The 23,067-nt window shown below is 36.8% G+C and overlaps 1 protein-coding gene and 1 long non-coding RNA gene across 3 annotated transcripts in view; one reads left to right on the plus strand and one right to left on the minus strand.

The window, feature by feature from the left end:
- The window catches only part of LOC140666547 (uncharacterized), an 82,675-nt gene that overhangs the window by 36,342 nt on the left and 23,266 nt on the right, over window positions 1–23,067 (minus strand). The window contains exons 2-3 of the mRNA XM_072893842.1: window positions 7,569–7,884; window positions 3,365–3,597 (exon numbers count right to left, since the gene is read on the minus strand). Coding sequence (XP_072749943.1) covers window positions 3,365–3,597; window positions 7,569–7,884 — 549 coding nt within the window. The remainder of the gene's footprint in view (window positions 1–3,364; window positions 3,598–7,568; window positions 7,885–23,067) is intronic.
- LOC140666553 (uncharacterized) overlaps window positions 1–23,067 on the plus strand; it is a 148,368-nt gene that overhangs the window by 21,124 nt on the left and 104,177 nt on the right. The window lies entirely within an intron of this gene.

The raw sequence follows: 23,067 nt of genomic DNA on the forward strand, positions 1-23,067 counted from the left end.
CCCTCGTCGTCATTCTCGCAGGATATACGTTATACGTTGCCATTGTTGTTTGACGAGTATGAAAGGTAACTAAAAGATAAGACTAATCATCGATAAAATAATGGTCGTTATTTTTTACCAGATCGATATCTCTCTTTTTTTCAAACTATCAAAAACTTCTCGCAGTGATAAGATATGATTAACGGCAATTTGGATGCTTTTATCGATTCTACAGTCGATATAAATAGAACGCATTTATCACTGGATTAATTGATTCATTAAGTATCCAGTAGCGGAGAATTCGAATTCCATGTCATGGGTCATTGAAACGTTGATGCGAGTTCAATCGATATACGAGCGAGTGAGGATCTATAAATCGCACGATGTAACGATTTCTACAATCGCTTTATAATCGCCGTTAATAAATATTGACAAAAACATACCGGGAGATTGCAGTCATTTATAGACCACAAATTATCCTTGCAACAACTTAATGCAGAAATAATGAGAGTGTACAACATTAACATATTCAACAAATCACTAGTTTCCAGAGAAAGTCGTATAAGAACGGGGAAGTCTTCTGCTCGCAATTAATCGAAAAGAAAGATCAAGGGTCAAATATTCTTCGTGAGTCAGAGTCTCTTATTCACTTTCGATTTTCCTTCGCATTCCGATTCGTCACGATTTATACAGGAGTTCATGGAACGCAATTAATTAAGCATAAATCACATCGATTGTTATACGTATATTATGCGTAAAAAAAACCAGCTTAATTAGTGATATTTCATACAAGGTTACTTTGCGGTACTTTATGTGATAATCAATGTGAATTTTTATTAAAACACATTAGGTTTTTAATAAAATCAAATCATAATATTAATTGTCTGCCTCTCCTCGATTCGGTCGACCGTGCAGTTTCGAAGTCACTTATGGTACACCTTAGATATGCAGTTATGACATTACGTATTCATTACGTCTGGATAATAACACACTAGCGGTAAGACTCGGCTCGGCAATTGCGACAAAAGCTTCGGCAAGTAATTAATTCGACGTGGCTGGCGATAAGTATAATGAGGGAGGAACGGATTCGTCGTATTTGTTTTTAATTGCATATTTATGATGCAAATCCCTTATGATCGCCGCACCGCGTAATGATGTTTTAATATAACACGCGACTGTATGAATCATGTTTAAAATTAAACTGAAGACAAAAGTAAACATATTTATTTACAATGTGTTGTAATCATTTAGAAATAAATCTACTTCAACCGACGTTTTTTTTAATTAAAAAAAGTTTGAATTAATTGACAATTAATGATATTTATTAATGCATACATTTGTGTTTTATAACTTATTTAAATGTATTTATACTTTAAAAGTATACTCAATTAATCTGTGCGCATCACGGTACAAGTGAAATTGGGTTAAGTCGTGCCGACTTTCCAAGAATGATGGTGAGGAGATGGTTGTCGATCGCGGAGCCCTCCGTAATCGCGCGATGAAATAATGCAGCAAAATACCGGGTTGCGAGAGAAGCCGCGGTGGTCTTAAACCCTAACCCGTAAACGCGATCGGTTGCACAATCATGACTACCGGTTCGTTAAATGAAGGTTTAAGACCGAGACCGCACCCTTTGTCGGCACTTGGCCTATCCCTTGTGTACTACATACTTTTTAACTGCAACGTATCGCGATGAAAAAAAAAAAAAATTTCTCCTGGAAATATTCCGTTCTGCCGAATTATAGGTATATCAATCCGAATAAAAATCCGCGTGTCGAATAAAAAAAAAAAAAAATAACTATTCTTGCTTTTATAAACCTTGCTCGCTCGTCATGCGACCGCCTGGGGTCGTTATTAACTTAGACGCGCGCGATTATGAGCAGGCATTAATATCGCATATCGATGACGACGACGAGTCACGCATAACGTAACGACTAATAATTATCCGAGAATAATTTTCCATCGCGTGGCGCGTGTAAGTACAGTTGCCCTGTTAAAGCGAGACGCGATGGACCACCAACTATGACGGCGCGTGTCATCTATCAAATTACCGCAACGCGGCAGTCTTGGGAACGCGATCTACGTTCGAAATACGTCAACGTATAGTGACAATACATGCTGCACAATCATATTTATTCGTCTTATCGCGGTCTCAATTACACCTTAATGACGACGGTGCGAGAGATGAGAAACATGGGCAAAGAAAGTACTTACTTTTTTATTCTACAATTAAAACAAGATGTATTTTTTAGCGATAATTGATCTAAATATATTTTATAAATTATGATTTTATTCTATTCACATGAGTATTATTAGGAAAATTGTTAGCGATTATCAAGCATGAAATTGTAGGATTATTTATTACTTGGCGATATGCAATTCATAACTTTATCTGCTATAGCCTATTTAATAGATGAGGATAAAAATAATTCAGATAATAATTAACAATTATCCAATATACGTCGAACTATTTTATAATGCTACTTATTTTCCGTGACATTAATACGTCCACTTGAAACCGAATCAATTATCGTGATTATTTCTACGTAGATAAGAGATTTTATATCCTGGGATTTAATTCCGCGAGATAACGCGCTCCTTGCATTTTTTGTTAAAAAAATGTTTTACTGGGATGCAACACACAACTGCATGTAAATGTAAAATAATCATTATATGTACATACAATTTATTTATCTAGCGCCAAAATTGAGGAAGAATTATCAGCCCGATATCGCGACGAGGCCGTAAATCATACTCGCATATCGTTGGCTCCTCTCGTGATATTCCGCTAATAAATTATCCGCAAATACGGTTTACACGATTAATGATACTTTCATCCGCCGCGCGCGGATAAAGTCTTTCTCTTTACGTTGATGCATCCATCTCTCGGTTATGTCCGGCATCGCGTGCGCCTCTCTCTCCCGATGAGATTTATCCAACATGCAACGAACCGTCGCTTACGAGAACGTTTATCGTTCAATCGATCCGGCTTGCACTATGCCGCACTGTTAATTCGCTCAATGCGGTACTCCGACAAATTATGCGTCATGACAGTTAATACTTGTTACGGACTCATACGCTCTATTATGATACACGTTGAATTATGCGATGAAAAGTAGTGGGAAAATTTGTCACGTGTATCGATGTGAATAAATTTATATCAATTTTTTCTTAATATTTATGGGATTATTAATCCTGATTTCGATTTTCTATATTTTCTTTTTATAAATTGATGATTTTTTAAATAAAATATATCAGTTAAGAAATACATAATTGCAAGATAATTTTATTTTATTAAATTTGGATATATGTATCTAAAAAATTGTAGCAATAGAAAATAATGAATAATGTTGTATATAATAAAAAAAAAATATGCTGTACTTACATAGAAGAAAAGCTCGACGCGATGAGAGTGCTTCGGCACGCAGGTGAGCGCTTCCGATCTGCAGCATCCGGTGTCGTCCGAGCACCTGTGCAATATAGCACAATGTGGAACGTAGGTGGTTGATGGACTCGGATAAACGTCACGTACTCGAATGATTTGCGCGCGTGGCCACTGACAGCTGCCCTCCTTGTAGACTTGCAACGCGTGCTGAATGGCCTCTTTTATGTCAGCACCTAGGACAAACATTGGCTCGGTCAAAGTTAATCTCGTGCGCTCGTAATTAATGCAATAATTGTGAAAGAGTAGCAGAGTACACTTTCAAAGTCCATAGTAAGAACAAAAAATACCTACGTTCTCTACAGCCTTGTTCTCGGTGTGTTTATTTTAGAAAGTCAAGATACGCCCATTCGTGACAATGACATATGATTTGTAATGCGTTTCTCTTTGTGATTCTTTGAGATTCTAATCCTACAACTCTTTCGTAAATCTTAGGATTTTGAGAACTACAAACTTTACAATTAACCAGTTTAAATTATTGCTTTTCGTAGAAGATCTTTAAAAAACTACATTAGAGAAACATTCTGCATGTTGTAACAAGTCAGCATTATCATACTTTGGTGTGTGTAACTCATTAATTAATGCCGCACCGTAGTAAACGTGTCCGCGGCAATAAAACGAGAAGAGACGCAAGCGGATTAGAAGAGAGGTCTGTCTTATCAACAAATCTTCGTTACTCGTTCATCAAATTCATATGAGACAGTAATATACGAAGAAAGAGAGAGAGAGAGAGAGAGAGAGAGGGAAAAAAGAGAGGCAAGAATCTCTGTGATCAAGATCGAGACTAGGCGGGTAGTCTGCTTCGCGAGCGAAGATGCATTCAACATTTAAGTGACATAAGTCACGAGAGCTTTCTATTGATTCAGCGCGGAGATAACTAATCGCTTTCTATACGCGTTTCACGTATCATCGATAATTACGGCGACGCTGTCACTCCGCATAATTCGTTTGAGCGCGCAGAGAAACCGCATTGTAGCGGGAAATCGGTAAATTCTAGTACAAATAATAACAGCAGGGAAATGTCAACGGTACGGAAAGGAATTTAAAGACGGTATAAGCCATTTGAGGAAGCGAATAGAGATCCATCACGTGGTGTCTCATGGCGAGTCACGAGATCGGCTGCTACATGATCAGAAGACATGAAGAGAAAGCACGTTTCTTGTGTCGTTAAACATTTTTCATTTTTGCGACCGGAATTATTGCGAATAAAGAAGCTCGATGAGAGCTTCCGTACGTGTTGTATTTTCAAATCAAAATGTGACAACTCTAAGTTGCAAGTTTACGATCACTTGTGATGAAACGCAACAGGATTGTGCGTTGATTAACGATGTTAATCGAATCAAGTTCACTGGCTGCGCGCTTCGTGAATACCGCGTCGAAGTGTCATGTCGTTTTTAATTGAAAATTACGATGCAGCGAATTCCAACAGTTTATGCGCGGCGGCATATTGTCCCTCATCAAAATGTCGTTTGTCGCGTCGGACCGCGGATTAATTTATTGATCGTCATGGAATTGGTCACGCTTGGAAGGTTATAATATATATAGTGTAGTATATATTAGCTCTCACAATTGCCACATGTTCGAAAATGGCGTTTTATTAGAGTATAAAAATATGTTTATTTTAATGACGGATAATTATCGGTCATTATATGATTTAATTATCGATGGATATCAATAATTGGATGTTATAAAATTCCCAAATTAAAGCATAAAGCTTTGGCAAATTTGAAAAATATTTTTCAACGTCGCACTCGATAAAATTATTATTTTAACAGAGATTTCGGAAGTATACATATGGCGCACGTAAAAATTGTTCACACCGATCTAATCTCGAGGAGCGATCTCGCTATGCTAATTCCCGACGTAGGCGTTACTCTCGGGACTTATACGAGATTATATCGGCGCGTTCACAATAGAGGCACAAGCATCGGAAATTCTGAAGTATGTGCTCTTGCCGCGTACATCCCGTATTCAAACATATTCCGGAATATATTATGAGAGAAAAGGATTAGATTCGATCGCTTTCACTATTTTATAATTTTTCCAATAAAATAGAATGTCATATGACATGTATATACATTGTATACATATAAATTTCCGGTGTGTATTTATTATTGATAATAAATACAATAAAGAACTTGTTATTGATACAAGAAGGAACTTACAAAATCGAGTTGTCGATTATATTACCGTATTTCATTCTTTAGATGTTTTTAATAGTATTATAACAAATTATTTCAGTTTGTCTTAATGCAATTTCTCTTTTAATGACCAGAAATTATTTATTTAAATTATTGGAAAATTGTAAGACTATTGAAAATATAAAACCTTGTAAAATCTTCATTTATACATGCGTTTTCATGAAATAATATATCAGCTTTATATATACGCATCGCTGATTTACTCTTCCTTTCTTCGCTGATTTAGTTGGTTTTGTACAAACTTTGTGCCATCTTTTTTTCTCTTTTTTTCTTTCTCTCTGACTCAGCATGAAAGCATTTGATCCACAGGGTGTAATAGTATACTCAATGAATAAATCACGCTGCAAATATGTAGGATTATGCGAGTTAACGGAATGTGATATCATCCATGACACATCACGTGAATGCTTTCTATGAAAGCTTTATGTGTTTTGCTTATCGCGCACACTTTTTACAATCCTCTTTTTGTTAAAAGAATAAGATGGCTAAAGACTTTTTTTTAGTATCAATAAAAAACAAATAATTTTCAATGTATTAACAAATCTAAAGGATATGCCCGAAATATAATTTGTTTTTACAAAAAGAAAAGGGGACGCAATCTTTCGAGCGAGATGGCGAGTAAATCGATAATAAATCGATTTTAATCAACAGAGATATGAATCAAAATCTCCAGCAATTTCGCGGCGCGCACGTGCGCTCGTACACACACGATCGGCATACAATTATCTCGTTATTAATTTACATATTAATAGTCTGTGAATTTTATCGGATATGTCTTTCGTAGAATTTCGCTCGCGATATTATGCAATCGGAAGCGTTATATCGCGATTTGATGTGAAAGACTGATCACACAAGAATAAGTGATCGAATCATATCGAATGTAATTGACAATAAAAAGTATTGGCGAGGGAAAAAGATTTCAAGAGATCCAATTATAAGATTTACAGAGCTTCTGTATTTTAATAAAGCAATAAAACTGGGGAAAGGAGAATGTAAAGTATAAATATGTTATTTTCTTCACAGTATAAAAATATATTTTAATACAATGATTAGAAACGAGAGAAAAGCTGCACTCTGCCTCTCTCTTTCTCTTATTCTTTCAAGTATATAGATGTGAATGGCGATTGCGCAATTGCATTGATGGAGAAGGTGCAATGCCTCGAGGAATAAATACTGTCATGCGCTGGGAATTATATTGCAATCGGAGTAATATAGCACGGGCAAATTTATATTGCGTATTGCGTGTGGCAGGTAATTATAAAAACGTCCATTACACTAACTAGACAGTCAACTGCGTGCGATATATATTACGCTGCGATTACAATGTAACGTTGCGAATATCAAGGATCTCTACCCGTTCGAGTTTTCGCGCTTGCTGAATCGTGGACATGCATATATTATTCGATCACGATCGCGATTGGCGATTAATTTATATGCGCGGTTTCAGTTTCATAATTGAAAGAGATTACTGTGTTACGTCGTGTTCGCCCCTGACTGCTATAAACGCGAACATCCGCGTAGATCCACCAGGCAATTTCGCGTTTAAGGCATTAGATAGGCGGATAAGTGCGCCTTGGATTTTTGCACGAATAATATTTGCGAGTGTATGCACGATAAAAAGTGCATAAAATATAGCTGTGTTATTACGTTGATCGAACATCGCCACCAAGAACGGACCACCGGCGTGGTTTTTAATATAACGATTAATAACTATTTCGGAGCATCTTCGGTGGGCTGATCAAATTAATTGAGTCAGATCAACGGTAAAAATGCAAAGTGACGTTATAGGCGCGCATTTGCATAAACCGATCACGAATCGCGATCGCTTAAACTGCTCTTTTAATACGCGCCCCAGTCGCCCGCACATTTTATTTATCAATGAAGATACTATTAGAAAGAAAAATTTGGAGGGTCTTTGATTCGCACTGAAGTACGCTCGCTCTTACCGTTTTTGTTGTATTGCTGCATGTTACTCCTCGTTTCTTTGACACCCTCGCGAGTGCCTAGCGACTGCCACTTGTGAATGCTGTGCGCAGACATCGGCGGATAGTCGTTTTTCGCTTGGTATCCATTATACTGAGCTCCGCTGCCGCTGTCATAGGCCCTCTGGTCCCTGTAATCGTAGTGTTGATTGATCGACGGTTTCGGCGTCGTCGTCGTTGTCGTCGTCGTCGTCGTCGTACTTGTCGTGGTCGTGATGGTTGTGGCGAGGGTATCGACTGGAGTCTCGTCCTCGTCGCCGTTGTCGTCATCCGTATAATCCTGCGCAAGTAATACATTGGAAGAATTGAGAAATTAAATAATATAATATTATACATTTTATTCACATGAGAGGAAGCATGAACATAAATGAGAAATGAACGAATATAATAAATAAATATAAAAGACAATTAAATGTTTCAATTGAAAGATTCTGGAAAAAGAATTAAATACGCGTGATACATTAACTCTTTTAATTTTTTTTTCTCGTCTTTACATGTGATAATTAAAGAAGAAATCTGATGCAAAATTATCGACGATGAAAGAATATGCAACACTATTCGTAGTCGACGCGCGTGCAACGCTTGCATACATTTATCCGCGAGGCGATTCCTTTTGATCGTGGGTGGTCAACACATCCCTCGGCAGATTTTTTCTGCGAGATAAATTTAATAGGCGAATTTGCATCTCTCTTCGCACCGTATGCACCTCTCTTTCTCTTCCTTCCTTTCCCCGCGATGGTCGATCCGCGAGTTCAAAGAGAGCGGGGACCTACTTAATCGTCGTCTGCAACATCTGGAGTCTTTGATGTCGAACCGCTTAATAGAAACAATCCTTGCAATTGCAAGCGCTGAATCTACGGAGACTTTCTTCAGGATTGTCTCGCATTTTCAATTCCGCACGCGTTTTCCGTTTTATTGGCAGACACGCGAATTGCGTACTGTGGACGTGACAATGATAAAAATTTAAGAAAAAGCGAGTCCGGATTTGCATATTGAATATATAAAACTGCATGTTGAAAAATATAAATTATATTTTTGAAATTTAAATATATATCTTAAATCTATCATTTTATTTGTATAGAAGGACAAAATCGTGTCTAAAGCCGCGAGAAAAATTTAAAACTGTCATTGTGTAGAGAAGAAAAGGTTGAATGTCATCCAGCATTTTATGGCACGAGCAATCGCCGTTTATAACTTTTCCGGACAGCGAGAAATGTACCTACGAATTGCGAAATGAGATTTTAACGCGAATGAATTAATCGGTCTCTTGAATAAGTAGCTGATACAAAACAGTCTATTACTTGGCAAAGGCGATGAATCAAGTGTTGCGCAAACGTTTACCGTGTTTATCGCGTTTCGATCGTGATCGGGCCGCTCCTCTACCATTGATTGAGATGTCGACTTGTACAAAAGGATTTGTTTCCCTAATGAGGCATAGTTTTTGTGATCGACGAGAGTACCTTTTGCATTATTCTCTTGAGTTATTGAACTCACAGACGGTGGTACAAGATTTTATAAAAGTTTTCTTTGTTTCTGACAACCTTCGCACACATTGTGCAACATGTGGCTTTAACGACGGAAGGTCAATTGTTTTGAAACTTCTAGTACATATGTGTACTGTATATATGACATTGAAAATTAACATGTGAAATGCATATTTTTTTCTAACACTCTTACTGAAAAAAACTTTGATTAAAATTACAAAATTGATTTGAAAATAAATTTTAATAAATTTTTCTTTATAATTAACAAGACAAATTAGACTTTTGATAATAAAAACATGACGAAATCATACTTTTTAAAAAATTCTTTGACTGGTCATCTCATACAATGGGTTCGACATAAACAACCATAGATATATGGGTGAGATGACAGAAACTTTCCCCTTTTTTTCTTCATTTGATTTTAAAACTATTTATGCTTTTGTTTTTTCTTTTGACTATGCGGAACATATGTATCGCTTTTCTTTTTCTGATTTCTTTTCAAGATTTTTAGATTGTTTTTATTGAGATTTTTCTTTTTTTTTTTTTGCTCATTTCTTCTATTCTTTAACTGCCTTTTCTTCTTTGGTTTTATACTTTTCTTATGTTCCTCTGACGTAACTCCCACTTATTGTCAGTATTCTTACTAGTTTCGAACATATGTGGATTTTGATTTTTTTTTATAGGGAAATTTCTTTTAAAATTTGCGACAGAGTCCATTTAGCTTTGGCATGTTGGAAATAAATCTTTTGATGAACTGCATCAGTTTTATATGGTCATCTAATCCAGAAAAAAATTTGACCATCTCTTCCAATCATCCGGATTAGATGGCAATATCAAATATTATTTTTCAATAAAAAGCACTTTATAATTTTGAAACTAATCATAAAATAGTAATAAATATCACGATAAACATTAAAAATCTTAAAAAGTCATAATTATAATATGTTGCACAAATATGTTCGTCTACAAGAATAAATTTTTCAAGTTTTTGAAGTGTGTAAAGTTTTTTTTTGTTAATTGCGAACATGTCTCCTTAATAACTCAAAAACCACAATAGTGAATCAATGTCGCTATTTAATGATTAATTCCCTGCAATTCTTTTGTATGGCCATCACTCCTCGACTTATTTTATATATGCGTTATATTATATGAAACTAATAATTACTTTGTAAAATTGAAATTGCAGTCAATATCTGTCGTAATTAATGTTAATCAATATTTTCTTTTAAAATGATAAATTGTAATACAACAAAAAATTTTTATCCTACTTTAATTATTTAGAAATTTGTCGAGAGTAACATCGTGAAAGCCAAACGATGGCAGCTTATTTCAAATAAGCTTTTTATGAGACGTCAGAATAAGAAGCTTTGACAGGAGAGGAAAAGATTCGAAACTCAAAGGTTTATCATAAAATATCTATCAGATACTTCAACCTTTGCTCGCAGAAAGCACATTAAACTATCGAAAAATTTACATGTATCAGGTATCACAAAAAATCAAGATCGGTGAAGGGTCAACTAGTCCTTCGGTTTAAAAATGGGCGGTTCCTCTGAATCTCGCCTTTAGATATAACCAGTCTGCGTTCGGATGCGCAAAACTCGAATCTCTCCTCAAAAAATAATTTCTAAATATTTGCTGCACTTTTTATCTATACTTTGAATTGTTTATTTCTCAAATTAAATATTATTTTTTATTAATCCTTGCCCTTCGGCTTTGGATGGCTTCCAGCTTTTTACATTTGTTGAGATTGTGTCCATGTTGTGTGTGATCGTATAACAAATGGTATAAATTATATTAAAAATAAAACAAAATAATAAAATAATAAGATAAACTATAAAATAAAATATACATTATATAGACTACTAATAAAAAAAAAAATTACAATTAAATTCAAAACTCAAAACTAAAATTTAAGTCCAATTTATCAAATTAATATACATATATAGAATCGCGCAGGTAGTTGAAAGTGCAAAAACAGTTTGCAAGAGCGAAGAATCACTCAGTCGTGATTATTCGTAACGACCGTTACTCTGCATTAAACTGCACGATTCGCATTCATGTTACGATAAAGATAACCTTGGCAGGATGTTAGAGCGGACCGGGTTACACTTGTTACACGTATGGAGCATACATTATCGCCGTCAATGATTCTCGGAATCACGAGTGCCTGGATTTTACGAGCGACCCGGGATCAAGGGTCGTCGGCGTTTCTGATGGCCGCCGAGAATTCGTCTGTCCGCGCTGCACGTCTGGGAGTTAACGAGGTTGTGAAAATTCACGATAAAAATCTGGGGTCATCGACACCCAGTGTTGTTTATTCTATTTTCAGACAGCTCGAGGATTTTTTTTTTTTTCTAACGACGTTCATAATTGATAAGTAACCGTACGGTTGTAGACTAGACCACACACATCGTTTTTCTGTGCGATAATGTAGGGAAATTTTTTCCACTTCTCTCTGCGTCACGAAGACGAATAGTTGATCTACTTACGCGACTGATAATTGAATTTTGTGCAATCGACATTTCACGTTTTGCTGTTCCCATTTCCAGAACCTTAACAACTTCTGCGAATAACTTGATAATAAGCTATATAATATTGCACAATATCTAGATATCTTCTTGCTCTTCAGCAAAATATTGAGTAATTTCATCTCACTACAAATTTTTATGTTATTATATTTGTACATTATTGGTAAAACAATTCTTAAGAAGATAAAATTCTTGTACGTCGTAGAGTGAGACATAAAAAGAAGCTTGCTCATCGCAAACATTATCGTATATCGTTGTTCTTATTGCAATAAAAACGTGATGAGGACGTGAATCGTTGTTTACGCGGATAGTGCGATATTGACTGAAAGAGATCGACATGTTTTAATATGCGTGTTGAAAAGTTTGAATATATAAAATCAACATATTTTACGGTTAGCGTTTTATTGACGATGCTTTCGACACTCTATATAAACTTTACGAGATTACTCGCGATTGAATACATATCTAAACCAAATTTTCACGCGGTCGTATATTATCAGACGATGAGATAGCATCACAAAGCAAGTATGCAAATAAAAAAATGATTGGTCGTACGATTATATTCACGTCTCAAAATACTGTCGAGTAATTTATCTGAAATTTTTATCTTATAAAGCAGTAGAATAGTGCTAGAAAGAGAAAAAATACTTTTGTACGCAAATGTGATAACGTCATATCTCGCGTATACATATCGAGAAAAGCGCTAAAGGACTCGTAAATTCATGTTTAATTCGCACTTCATTTATTTCATTATTTATTACGCTATTACGTGTTAATTATTTGAATGCTGGCTGAGCACAATTGCAATGTAATCAAGTACCTAGTATACATATTTGCAATCGCAGCAAAGTTTACCTCTTGCATTCAGACGACAGTTAAAATGCCAGCGGTAAAAAAAAAAAGAAATAGAAAAATCGATTGAACGGAATGCCAGTATTTCTAGCCAGTCGACGAAAGTTGGAAATTAGATCGAGCAAAGAATGTTTAGAGGTGTAAAAGCAATGTTGTGCCCAGGGAAGGAGGGTGTAAGCGAGAGAGAGAGAAAGAGAGAGAGAAGGCGGTTCTCGGGGCGCTCTGAAAAACATAGCTCGCGGCGACACGTGGAATATTAAGAAGTATTAGTGCATAAATCGCTGCATCTCCTGTTATTAAATATTGGGTTCGCTCAGCGTACGCTGCGGTCGTGGACCACCCAAAAATCTTGTGGTGATCTAAGGTGCGTCGCAATCATTTTTCTACGGAGACACGGTTTAGAGGGTTGCTCCGTATCACATCGAATTTGCATAACTTATGCGAGCGCTTCGCGATGGACGCGATAAATCAGTATGTGTCGAAATGTCAGGAAGAAAAGTCAAAGACAGTTTGCAAGTAGTTGTAAATAATTGTGTTTTTCTTGAATTCTCCTATAATCCCTTTTTATTATATGTAATATAAAATAATTTTACAAATATTACTATGCGCGCGTACGTTAATAGAAATTTTAGTTTATTAATCTCCGATGGAGAAGTTTGCGAGCGCTCTTATGGTTCTCTTTCTTCTTCGGTACTTCCAAGAGAGTAGTATAACATATCCACGGCAAGTATATCCGATTGAATTAATATTCGTGCATCAGATAGTGCACTGGAAGACAATACAGTAAGACTTGAGGCAAATCGATCACATTTTAGATAGCCGATCTCCGCGCTAAATAAATAAACAAAGTAAATGGTTAAACGACCACCCATCGAGTTAGAAGCGGTTACATTGACATATTACGGCTACAACCAGGAGATATTTCGTTTCGTTTGTATTGATGAAGTATCCAGTCTTCTTTCTATTACATTAGGGTTATAATTCAAATGTGCAACAGAAAGAAATTTTAACTGCGGTTAAATTATTATATTTTTTTCCAACATTTATATCCCGATATACGTATTTAAAATGTCAAACTGTGTTCAAATATCTTTATATATAATTAAATTTGGCGACATTCTAATGTTATAATTGCGAAGTTAAAATTTCAAAATTTTATATCGCAAACGCATTAATTACGATAACATCGACCAATTCTATTGTTTCCGTGCTACTACTCTTGAACGCAGCGAAAACGCAGAACCAAGTGCAGTATAGGAGGCATGTTGTACGCCGACGTTGTGTGATCGCCATACAAAATGCAGTCTCGATCGTTCCGAGAAAGGAATCGAGTCGCTGCCAGGCTGTCTGCTACCGCGTGTCGGTGACATTAGACATGGACGGCCATAGACGAATCATGATCCCCATCGCAATGGGTTAATGCTATTTATAAGAATGACTGTACGCCCCATCGGATTAATCGATGAATACTGATTACTGGACATACCGAGAATACAATAATTTATCGTATATGTATATTTCTTAATATCACCGATAGGATTACATTATACCAGAATGCATTATTTTATATTGTTTAAAGTATTAATAACGCACGATAATAAAATTTTGAAAGTTGCAAGATTACTTAGTACTAATACATAGTAACCAATTATATTAGAAATAAAAAGGAAATCTTAATTGCAACGGATTAAATGATATTTTTGAATAATATATATATATATGTTGATGTATGTGTGTGTTTTAATTGTTTTAAACTTTTAAATAATTAGTATTAGCAATATCGGTAATTACGATAAAATAAAATTTCGATAATAGAATAAATAACGGTGATGAGGTATCTCGCGGTCATAAACATCACAGATATTCGTAATATCATCACTTTTGCAAACCAAAGGCGAGAGATTACGATTTATGCTTATTTTTATGATGCAATAAAAAGAGAAAAAAAAATAAACGCGAACGAAACCGATAATATCTGCTTCTGTAATTAATATTTTACCTTTCACGTGAGACATATTAATAGCTCATGCATTTATTGCATCGATATTGGCTAAAAGTCTATTCAAGCCATAATTTCTTGGCCTTTTCAAACTAAACGATTTATGTACGAGCGCACTGACCGCTTTCTCCGTCAAATAATATTTATGCGATTACGTTGAAATATTGCTTTATTCATGCTAGATGTAAATCCAATTGGACGATATTTAACTCGATGATGGAAACTCGAAGAGATCGAAGTCGAAGTTATTTCGGTTGTTTCAAAGTACGAGAACTGGTCTTCCTTCGAAGACGTTAAGAATATTTTTATCGAGGTCGCGCTACACCGAAAATAAAGTTCTTTCTATCGCAGAAATTGGCAGCGATCCAAACGGAATTCTCAAGATGAAAGTACTCGAAAGAGTGCTATCCGTCTCGTGAGAGACGTCGACACGTCTCGCAGTCAAAACATTGTGAAACAAAGTTTCGACTGAAGTGTTTTATAAATAACGTCATCATTATGTCATGAGAATTTTATTGAAAATTTTCTGATTATCATTTCTGATTATCAAAAATAAATATTTTTGCTACTTTAAACTATTTATTTTGCCAATAATACACGGATTTTTGCGGAATAAATCATTATATTAATTTTGCTGAAAACATTAAACGTAGCAATAAATACATCCGAAATAAACTTTAAATTAAAATTGTTCGATGATAGTGAGAGACATTCTTGACATTTTTGACCCTTGATCCCGTCGAAGTGTTTATTGTAATTTGTGTGACAGTGATTGCATACATGAATATATCTCACTAGCTGCTTAGATTAAAATTTGCACACTGTATGTGAATTCGGTAGCCGATTAAGTTATCCGATACTGGTTTATCTCAGTGTTATCATTCAACGCCTAACCCTGACGATAGAAATTAAATCCGGTGTGAAAATGACGTGACGAAAGAATGCCTTGCATGCGTTAATAAAACATTCGCATATTTCGTTTCGAACTGTAAGTCCAGTTCGAATGACGCATGGTGTATGTAAATACACACAAGGTTTACTTTATTCGAGAAATTCAAGGATTTCAGGAGATCTGCTTTTTATAACAAGCTTCTTGTTAATTTCATGGTGGCCACATTAGTCGCATTCCTCGGACTGTTTAATGAGCTACGCCGAAATTTGTAATCGATATATATATATATATATATATATATTTTTTTTTTTCTTTTTCCCTTTTTTTTTTGTAACGCGTGTGATTCGTATAAATCGCAGAACAAAATGTGTTGGATTCAATTTACATGAACTCGATACTTTTTGACAAGAAAAAGCTTCAACTTTAAAATCGATGGTTTTAGTTGAGTCGACAGGAATTCTAAAAATCGATATCGAAAAAAATGCAGGCGAAACGACGAGTGGAAGTACATATGTTTCGACGATGTGAAAAGGGATAAACAGCGAAATACGATATCCAAGGGAAAACTGTCGGATGCTCTTGTCACTCGGATCTCTTTTACGATGCAGACAACGTGTCACCGAGAGAGACAACGCGACACATGCGACGTACAGTTTCGGTTCTCGCTATCAGAAAGAGGTAGTGTTTCGTTGACCGATTTTATGAGGCGTTTACCGATTATTTAGAGCTTTCCTTGGGCGTTCCTGTGAGGATCCGCAGACACCCGTTCGTAATACAACTCGCGATCGATTACAACACCGTTGTTCGCTCGTGTGTATACTGGCACTGACATTTTAAAAGCGATGAATCAACATGACCAGATTCTTCCCGAGCCATCCCCGCGAGTCGCTCTTTCACGGGTGGTCCACATGCCAGACCGGGGAATGGCTTACGAATACGTGACCAGTGAAACCGAGCCACTTTCGATGATTCACTCAATGATCCTCGTTTGCGGTGCCGGGCTGTCTCCGGCGACCCTTCGGTTAATCGATTTATGACCGACAAAATGACATGAATGTCAATCGAGTCAACGAGGACGTAACTCGGGCCTATCACGTGTCATTTAGATTCGGTGACTGGACTGACAAACTGAATCGTTGGAAGTAATAGAAACTTCGTGTCCTTCCACGAAGAGTAATCCATAGGAATTTTTTGAAAAACGCCGGTCCCTCGAGTTATTCGAAATTTGTGCGACATAGGTCGTAGGTCGTTGCTTAAAAAGCATTTCGTATGCGATGTTGTCTGCGGCCAACATTCCACGACTGGCGAAGTCCACTCATATATCTTCGGTCGCGATAAATCTCGATTCAAAATTCCAAGCGACTTATTTTTCTTTTTCCAAATATTAATAGCCTTTTAATTACGTTCTTTTCATCGCATTTTGCATCAATATTCTCATACAAGACTTCACTTTTTTATATATTTGTATCGTGTTTTCTTTCACGAACCTTCCAGAATAATAAACGTTCATAAAAGACTCGAGGATAGTCTTTGACATCCGCGCGAGTGATCCAACAAGATCATCCAGAAAAATTGCTTAACATGACGCATAGTTGTTGGCTACTAAATGGGGAGAAGGTGCAACGCCTGTATGACATCATCTCGCATTCACGCTTAGGAGAACGCGGCATTAGACACTCCTTAGAAAGTCTTAAGGGTAAACAAACGTCGGGAAATTTATTTATTCGCATTCACTCAGCCCCGCTAAGAACGATAAATCTTTCTAAACCCTTGTTGCAAGTGTCAAATGATAAGTCCAGGGAGAAAAACCGCGCTGGAAGATTAACAAGCGAGTATTAAGCGAATTCGGAGATTGCGTTTCTATCCTAGAACGTTTATAAAGTCATTCATCATACTGGGATAATTCATTTATCATCTGCATTTTCAGCGGCGACATGTTTATTCTTATTAGATTATGAGCTGCGAAAGGCAAATGTTGTTTACAGAAAACTTTCTGCAAGCATAATCAACTCTTTATTGTTAGATATATCTGACAATTATTATCTGAATGTAAAACTGTCAGAACATTGTTGCTTAAACGTACAATCTTTGTTGCAGGCAAATACAAAAGTTTTTATATAATATTTCTAAAGACGTAAGTTTGCGTAATAATTTTTGCGTCATATTAAGTAGTAGAATAATGATTTAAATAAAATTCTCGATAACTATTCAATCAAATGGATTTAGACCGCCATCATACCTATCGCAGCAAATGAACCGTGGAGTGTATCAATGATTTGATGTGTGCAATCATTGCAGACACATTTTAAGCGGTGATAAATTAATCGCGAACGCATTCATAGTGCATTACGTTATGTTTTATAGCGATTTGGCCATCGTGTTTTTTTTACAAAAGTTTGTTTCGAAATTTTTCATAAAATTGCCAGCTAATTCGCGAACTTAAGAGCGTATTTTTTTACACAATATTAGAACGTGTACGATGATGCTGGGAAACTACATTCGGTCCACTTTCTAGATACAGTCCATCCTACACGAGAGTCACAAAGCGTGTACGCTAACGACTCGCCTTGGGCACGGTCGTTTCATCTTCCAAGTAAAATCCACCCTCTCGGTAGACCCGTTACCTGCTATGCTAATTGGCCGGTAATGGGTTCAACAAAATTATTACCTGGAGCGATGAATCAACCGATGGGTTATTAGCAATAATATAACGGTTGTCTTTGCAGATATCGCGAAGGTTTACAGTACCGTAAGAAACAAAAAAATCAAAGATCAAGTATTATATATATTAAGCACCGAGCGTCGTCAAAGTTTCAATTTTGCGACGAGCAGCTTTACGCCAGAAAGGGACGGGCCCGATTTAATCATCTTATTTCGAGCTCCAAAATATACAGATTTGATCTTGCGTGCAAAAGCAGACGTATACATCAGGGGAGAAAGAGAGAGAGAGAGAGAGAGAGAGAGAAAGAGAGAGAGAGAGAGAGAGAGACGTTGAATGGACAACGGCCGGGCAGTGTCGCGGCGAGATAAAAATAGTTGACCCGCATGAAAATCGCCCAGAGAGTCTTCATTTAACCCGCACTGTGCGTGTTAAACTGTCACGCGTCGCGACAGTAATCAGGTCTGTTATAATATTTTTGCGCAATGCGTCTCTCGGCGCGGCATTGTCGGTGCGCGTGCGCTCTCCACGTCATCCCGCGGATGAATATTAATATTCAGGCTCGCTCTCGGGTGTCTCGCATAAAACGGATCACCTTGCACACGTATAATCACATTCGTGCGTTCCTAGATCGCACAATTAAGGCGACAGTGAGCGAATTATGCAAACTTCCTCGCGGCTCGATCTACGTGGTCGAAAAAATATGCGGAAAGTCGAGAATAGCAGTAGAGATCAGCGGATCTCTCAGAGAGAGATAACCGCTCTACAACTTGTAATACAGGAATAATTCGTTCTCCAAAAAAGTCAACAGCGATATTAAGGAAATTAAGGAGCGGCGGGGTGACTCACACAACTGCAATTCTTGTCGGGCTGCTTGCACTCGAGATATTTCATGGCGGTGTCATGTCTAGGACTCGTGATTATACGCAGAACGCATCCGCGTTGCGAATTAAAAAAACGTCCGGGAGTAATTGCACGATGTTGCGTACGAGAATCGCGAGCCGTTTTTCTTCGGTACTAATGTGTGTCGGGTAATAAGAGTTACTAGGTAGATAATTTACGGACACCCCCTATCGCGAAGGAACAAGTAATTAGCGAGATTTAATCATGCCGCGCATCATAATCGATGCTATCGTTTGATCCCGAGCAACTTTGCGTTCGCAATCATACGAAATTTGTTGCCGGTTTTTGCTTTTTCTTTTTTTTTTTATTTTTTTTTTTGCATCGAGACTTCTGTATGATTAAGTGTCGATAGATACGAAAGAAGTAATCGATGAGGGATCGAGGTGTGCAACAACTCATAAATCGTAATTTATCGCTGTGATATGTTATACTTACATCCTAATTACTCCTCACGTCTTCATCCAGAAGAGAGAAATTTAGCCCCGATGCAAACTGTCTTATAGATTACAAGAGTACGTTTATTGATATTATTTATGTTTATAAATTTTTTCTTTATTTTTTACTTTACTATACTCTTTTTTTATCTTGTATAATGTTTATTTTTAAATTTACAATATTACATCTATATTTATAAATTTCTTCTCTATTTTTTAATTTAATATACTCTTTTATTCTTGCGTATGTTTATTTTTAAAATTACAATAAAGATTTTATTGTACGAGGTAATAAAGTTATTTTTAGAAAATAATGGATATCAGTGGCACATGCAAGAAACCTAGAGAAACGGATTTCGTAAAGAACGTGAAAAGTACCGTTAGATAGACATAAATATGCATTAGGTTCTTTCGACATGACAGTATACAAGAGTATATAAGGCCGCCTATCGTTCTATTGTTAAATAAATAACGCTACGCGTGTATAATACATCTCGTTCGCGTGTCATTTTAACTGTAAGACAATGTCGAGCGATGCATAAATAACATGCAGCACCGTTATCCGCGCGATGTCCTCTTCGACAGTCTTCGGAACGACTTTTACACTTGTGGACCAGTTTCCATCTGGCGATGCGTAAGTCATTAGCGAGCTGCGTAAGAACGTGTTAGATAACTGAATGCATATTCGAGTTTCATCAGATGCATTGGATTTTCTTGTCAACACCTGTTTAAATTTAATATTGCATTCTTAAATGATAATATTGCAATTTGATATTTAATTATATGGCGGAAGTATATAAAAGGATTAATTATCCGGTGAAAATAAAGCGTTCGGCTTTGAAGAGAATTCGATCTTAGAAGCGGTTGGTCTTCGTGACATGCTTTCTTCTAATGCAACTGTCAACATGATCGACTACGCGACCTCTTTCGCATTGATGCTTAGCGGTTGTTATTACATTATTAATCGTACGTTTTCTACTCGCTTTTATATTTTGTCTCACTAAACCAGTTTCGAATTAGCGGTTAAACCGGACGCACTCGACCGACTTTGGAAGATGTAATTTATCGACACTTGTCGCACACATATCGGCGATGCAAACATTTATTATAAGAGTACAAATCCAAGGGAATAGCGCGTAATCGATCAGAATATCGATTTATCGATAAATAGTACGCGTTAATTAATATGTTACGCTATAATGTACATACAACAAATATGGAATATGCATGATTTGTTATTATTTTAAATAAAATGATGATTCACTTTTAATTTGTTATTTAGGCAAACATCACGATTTGGCGCATCTGAATTTTTAATTACTCGCCTCGGTCATGTCTCGTACGTGCGTTTATATAGCTGCGATACCAGCACGTTCTTTCGAGAACGTCTGGGATAAGTAACGGGAGATCAGCTACACCCGCATACATGCGATGCATAAATTATTTGTCCGATCGCGTCACGCCTGATCATGCTTGAACACGCTTTCAGTGAAAGAGGGAAAACGTTATTAACGGTCCCTTTGATTTATATTTCCCATTAGTATACAAACAAATATGGAATATGCATGATTTCTCTCCTCGTGAAATGTTGTCTCATTGTGTGGCTGAATATTTTTGACACTTATCTGCTTTTATATTTATATCTATCGCCTGGTTGTTGTCGCCTCGAACACGTGGAGTCTCTGGCAAGGTGTTAATAGGGTTATACCTAAAGTCGCGACAGAGGGAACGCATATTTACAATAATTAAGATAATTAGCTGGTGATAAGGCGTATTGTTGCACGTAATTTTAATTGCTAACTTCCTCCAATAATCGATGACACTTACGAGCCTATTACGGCAATTAATGTCGCTGTGGTTTCCCGCGAAAACAATTTCTCGTTATATCGCGACTAATTACTTGGCAAGGTTCTCTTCGTGAATTTCTCTTTTTCTCCTCCGATCTTTTTCACCATTAGATGAAAATGTCGAAAGAGAACCCGGGACTATTTTCCGTTTCTCTCTCTCGGATTGATTTGTAGTTGTTTGCGCAAACACGGTGGTCGTCGCCAAGCAAAGTATTAAACTTCGCGACAATGGTTTGTCCGGCGTTTTCTATTAACCGCGAGTCACAAAGTTTATAGTATTGAGGGCAGAGATATGAAGGACGTTACGCCACGTTGAAGTAAATCATCCATAACGATTCGGCGGTGTTTACGATACTACTAATGAGATTTTGCGTTGGGAATGTAACTTTCTTTGCTTTTTCTCCTATTGCATTAGAGAGTTTAGCATTACGAAATATTTCGAACATTAAGCTTACTCGGAGAAAGCGCCTAAATCATCAATTTTCTTCGTAGGTCCAATCATCTTTGACCTTTATTTTATCACACTCGCCGTTATTTAATCATAGCCGCATTTAAATGCGAGAATTATTCTGGACTTTTGTTGTGAAAGAAGTACCAGTATTCGATTCTCAAAAGTTTCTATTCAATACCTTGCACTTGACAACACTTGGGGCTGGTTTCCTTATCGCGTTATTGTACTCTCGTAGGTACATATTCGACTGCCTACGAGATTCTAGTTATATTCAGAGAGAGTCACTTGACCGCCACCTTTGTGTAAATACCGGCTGCCACCGTCGCGCTTGAAAACGCAAGGCCTCAGTGAGCCGCGGCCTTAACCCGATGATACAAACGAGTGATTTTCAACGACTCGGAGATATTCTGTGACTAATCGTGAGCGTGAAGCCGTGACGCAACAAAAGACGCTTTTAGATTCACGCCGCTCGTTGAAACGTCACGGTGACAAAATGCTCAGCCAAGGTTTCACGGGTTACAGCTTTATTCTAGACACACGACAGACGTGGTCTAATTGGTCATTCGCCACATTAATCAAGAAGTAATATCGAGAAATGGTAATATTGAAAATTTATTACGTCAGCTTATTTTTGCGTCACATCTCGAGCGATAAATAAAAGCAAGAAAACTAAAAAGCTTTATTCGACGACGATTATTTTTCGTATTCTGTTATCGAATTTTTCAAAATTTAATTATAAAATAATTCGATAAATGTCTATAATAGCTACTGGAGCGAAAAAGCAATTTATTTATATAATTTTTTTGTTATTTATAACTTCTTAAACAAGACCTGTCTCTCTCTAAAAGCATTTATACATTTCATTTCTATGGTAGTTTTGTTGATTGGTATTGAAAAAAAAATTGATTTATCGTTCCAGTAACTATTATAGACATTTACCAATAATTCTATTTCAATAATACTAATTATGTCGATGAAAATATTGTAAACATAGACAAAGGAATACGACAAGACAACAATGACAACGCGATTTCTTTTCAATACGAGAGAAACCGTTAAGGGATCCGTATGACAGTTATATACTCAAGCTTCATTCGTAGACAGATTGGAAAGTGATTAGAGCGACCCACGTGGGAGCCACCTCGGAGAGAAGTAACAGAGGACAGAAAGCGAAGCTGGAGGTAATTAGCCTTGCACCGCTAATGGAAATGCACTTCCCACAGACATTCAGTATTCTTGGACGCGTCGTTATCAGGCGACGCGAGACGCAACGACTTACATCTCGATCATCATCTCGGTTAAGAATTGACGCTTCCTGCGAAGTGAATGTGATGACAGCGCGCTTCGCCTACTCTCGACGAGTCTCGCTTGGTCGCAGTCCCATCCAGGCAAATAAACCGAATATCTTCGCAAC

This window comes from Anoplolepis gracilipes, chromosome 6, assembly GCF_047496725.1.
Source record: "Anoplolepis gracilipes chromosome 6, ASM4749672v1, whole genome shotgun sequence".
NCBI lineage: Eukaryota > Metazoa > Arthropoda > Insecta > Hymenoptera > Formicidae > Anoplolepis > Anoplolepis gracilipes.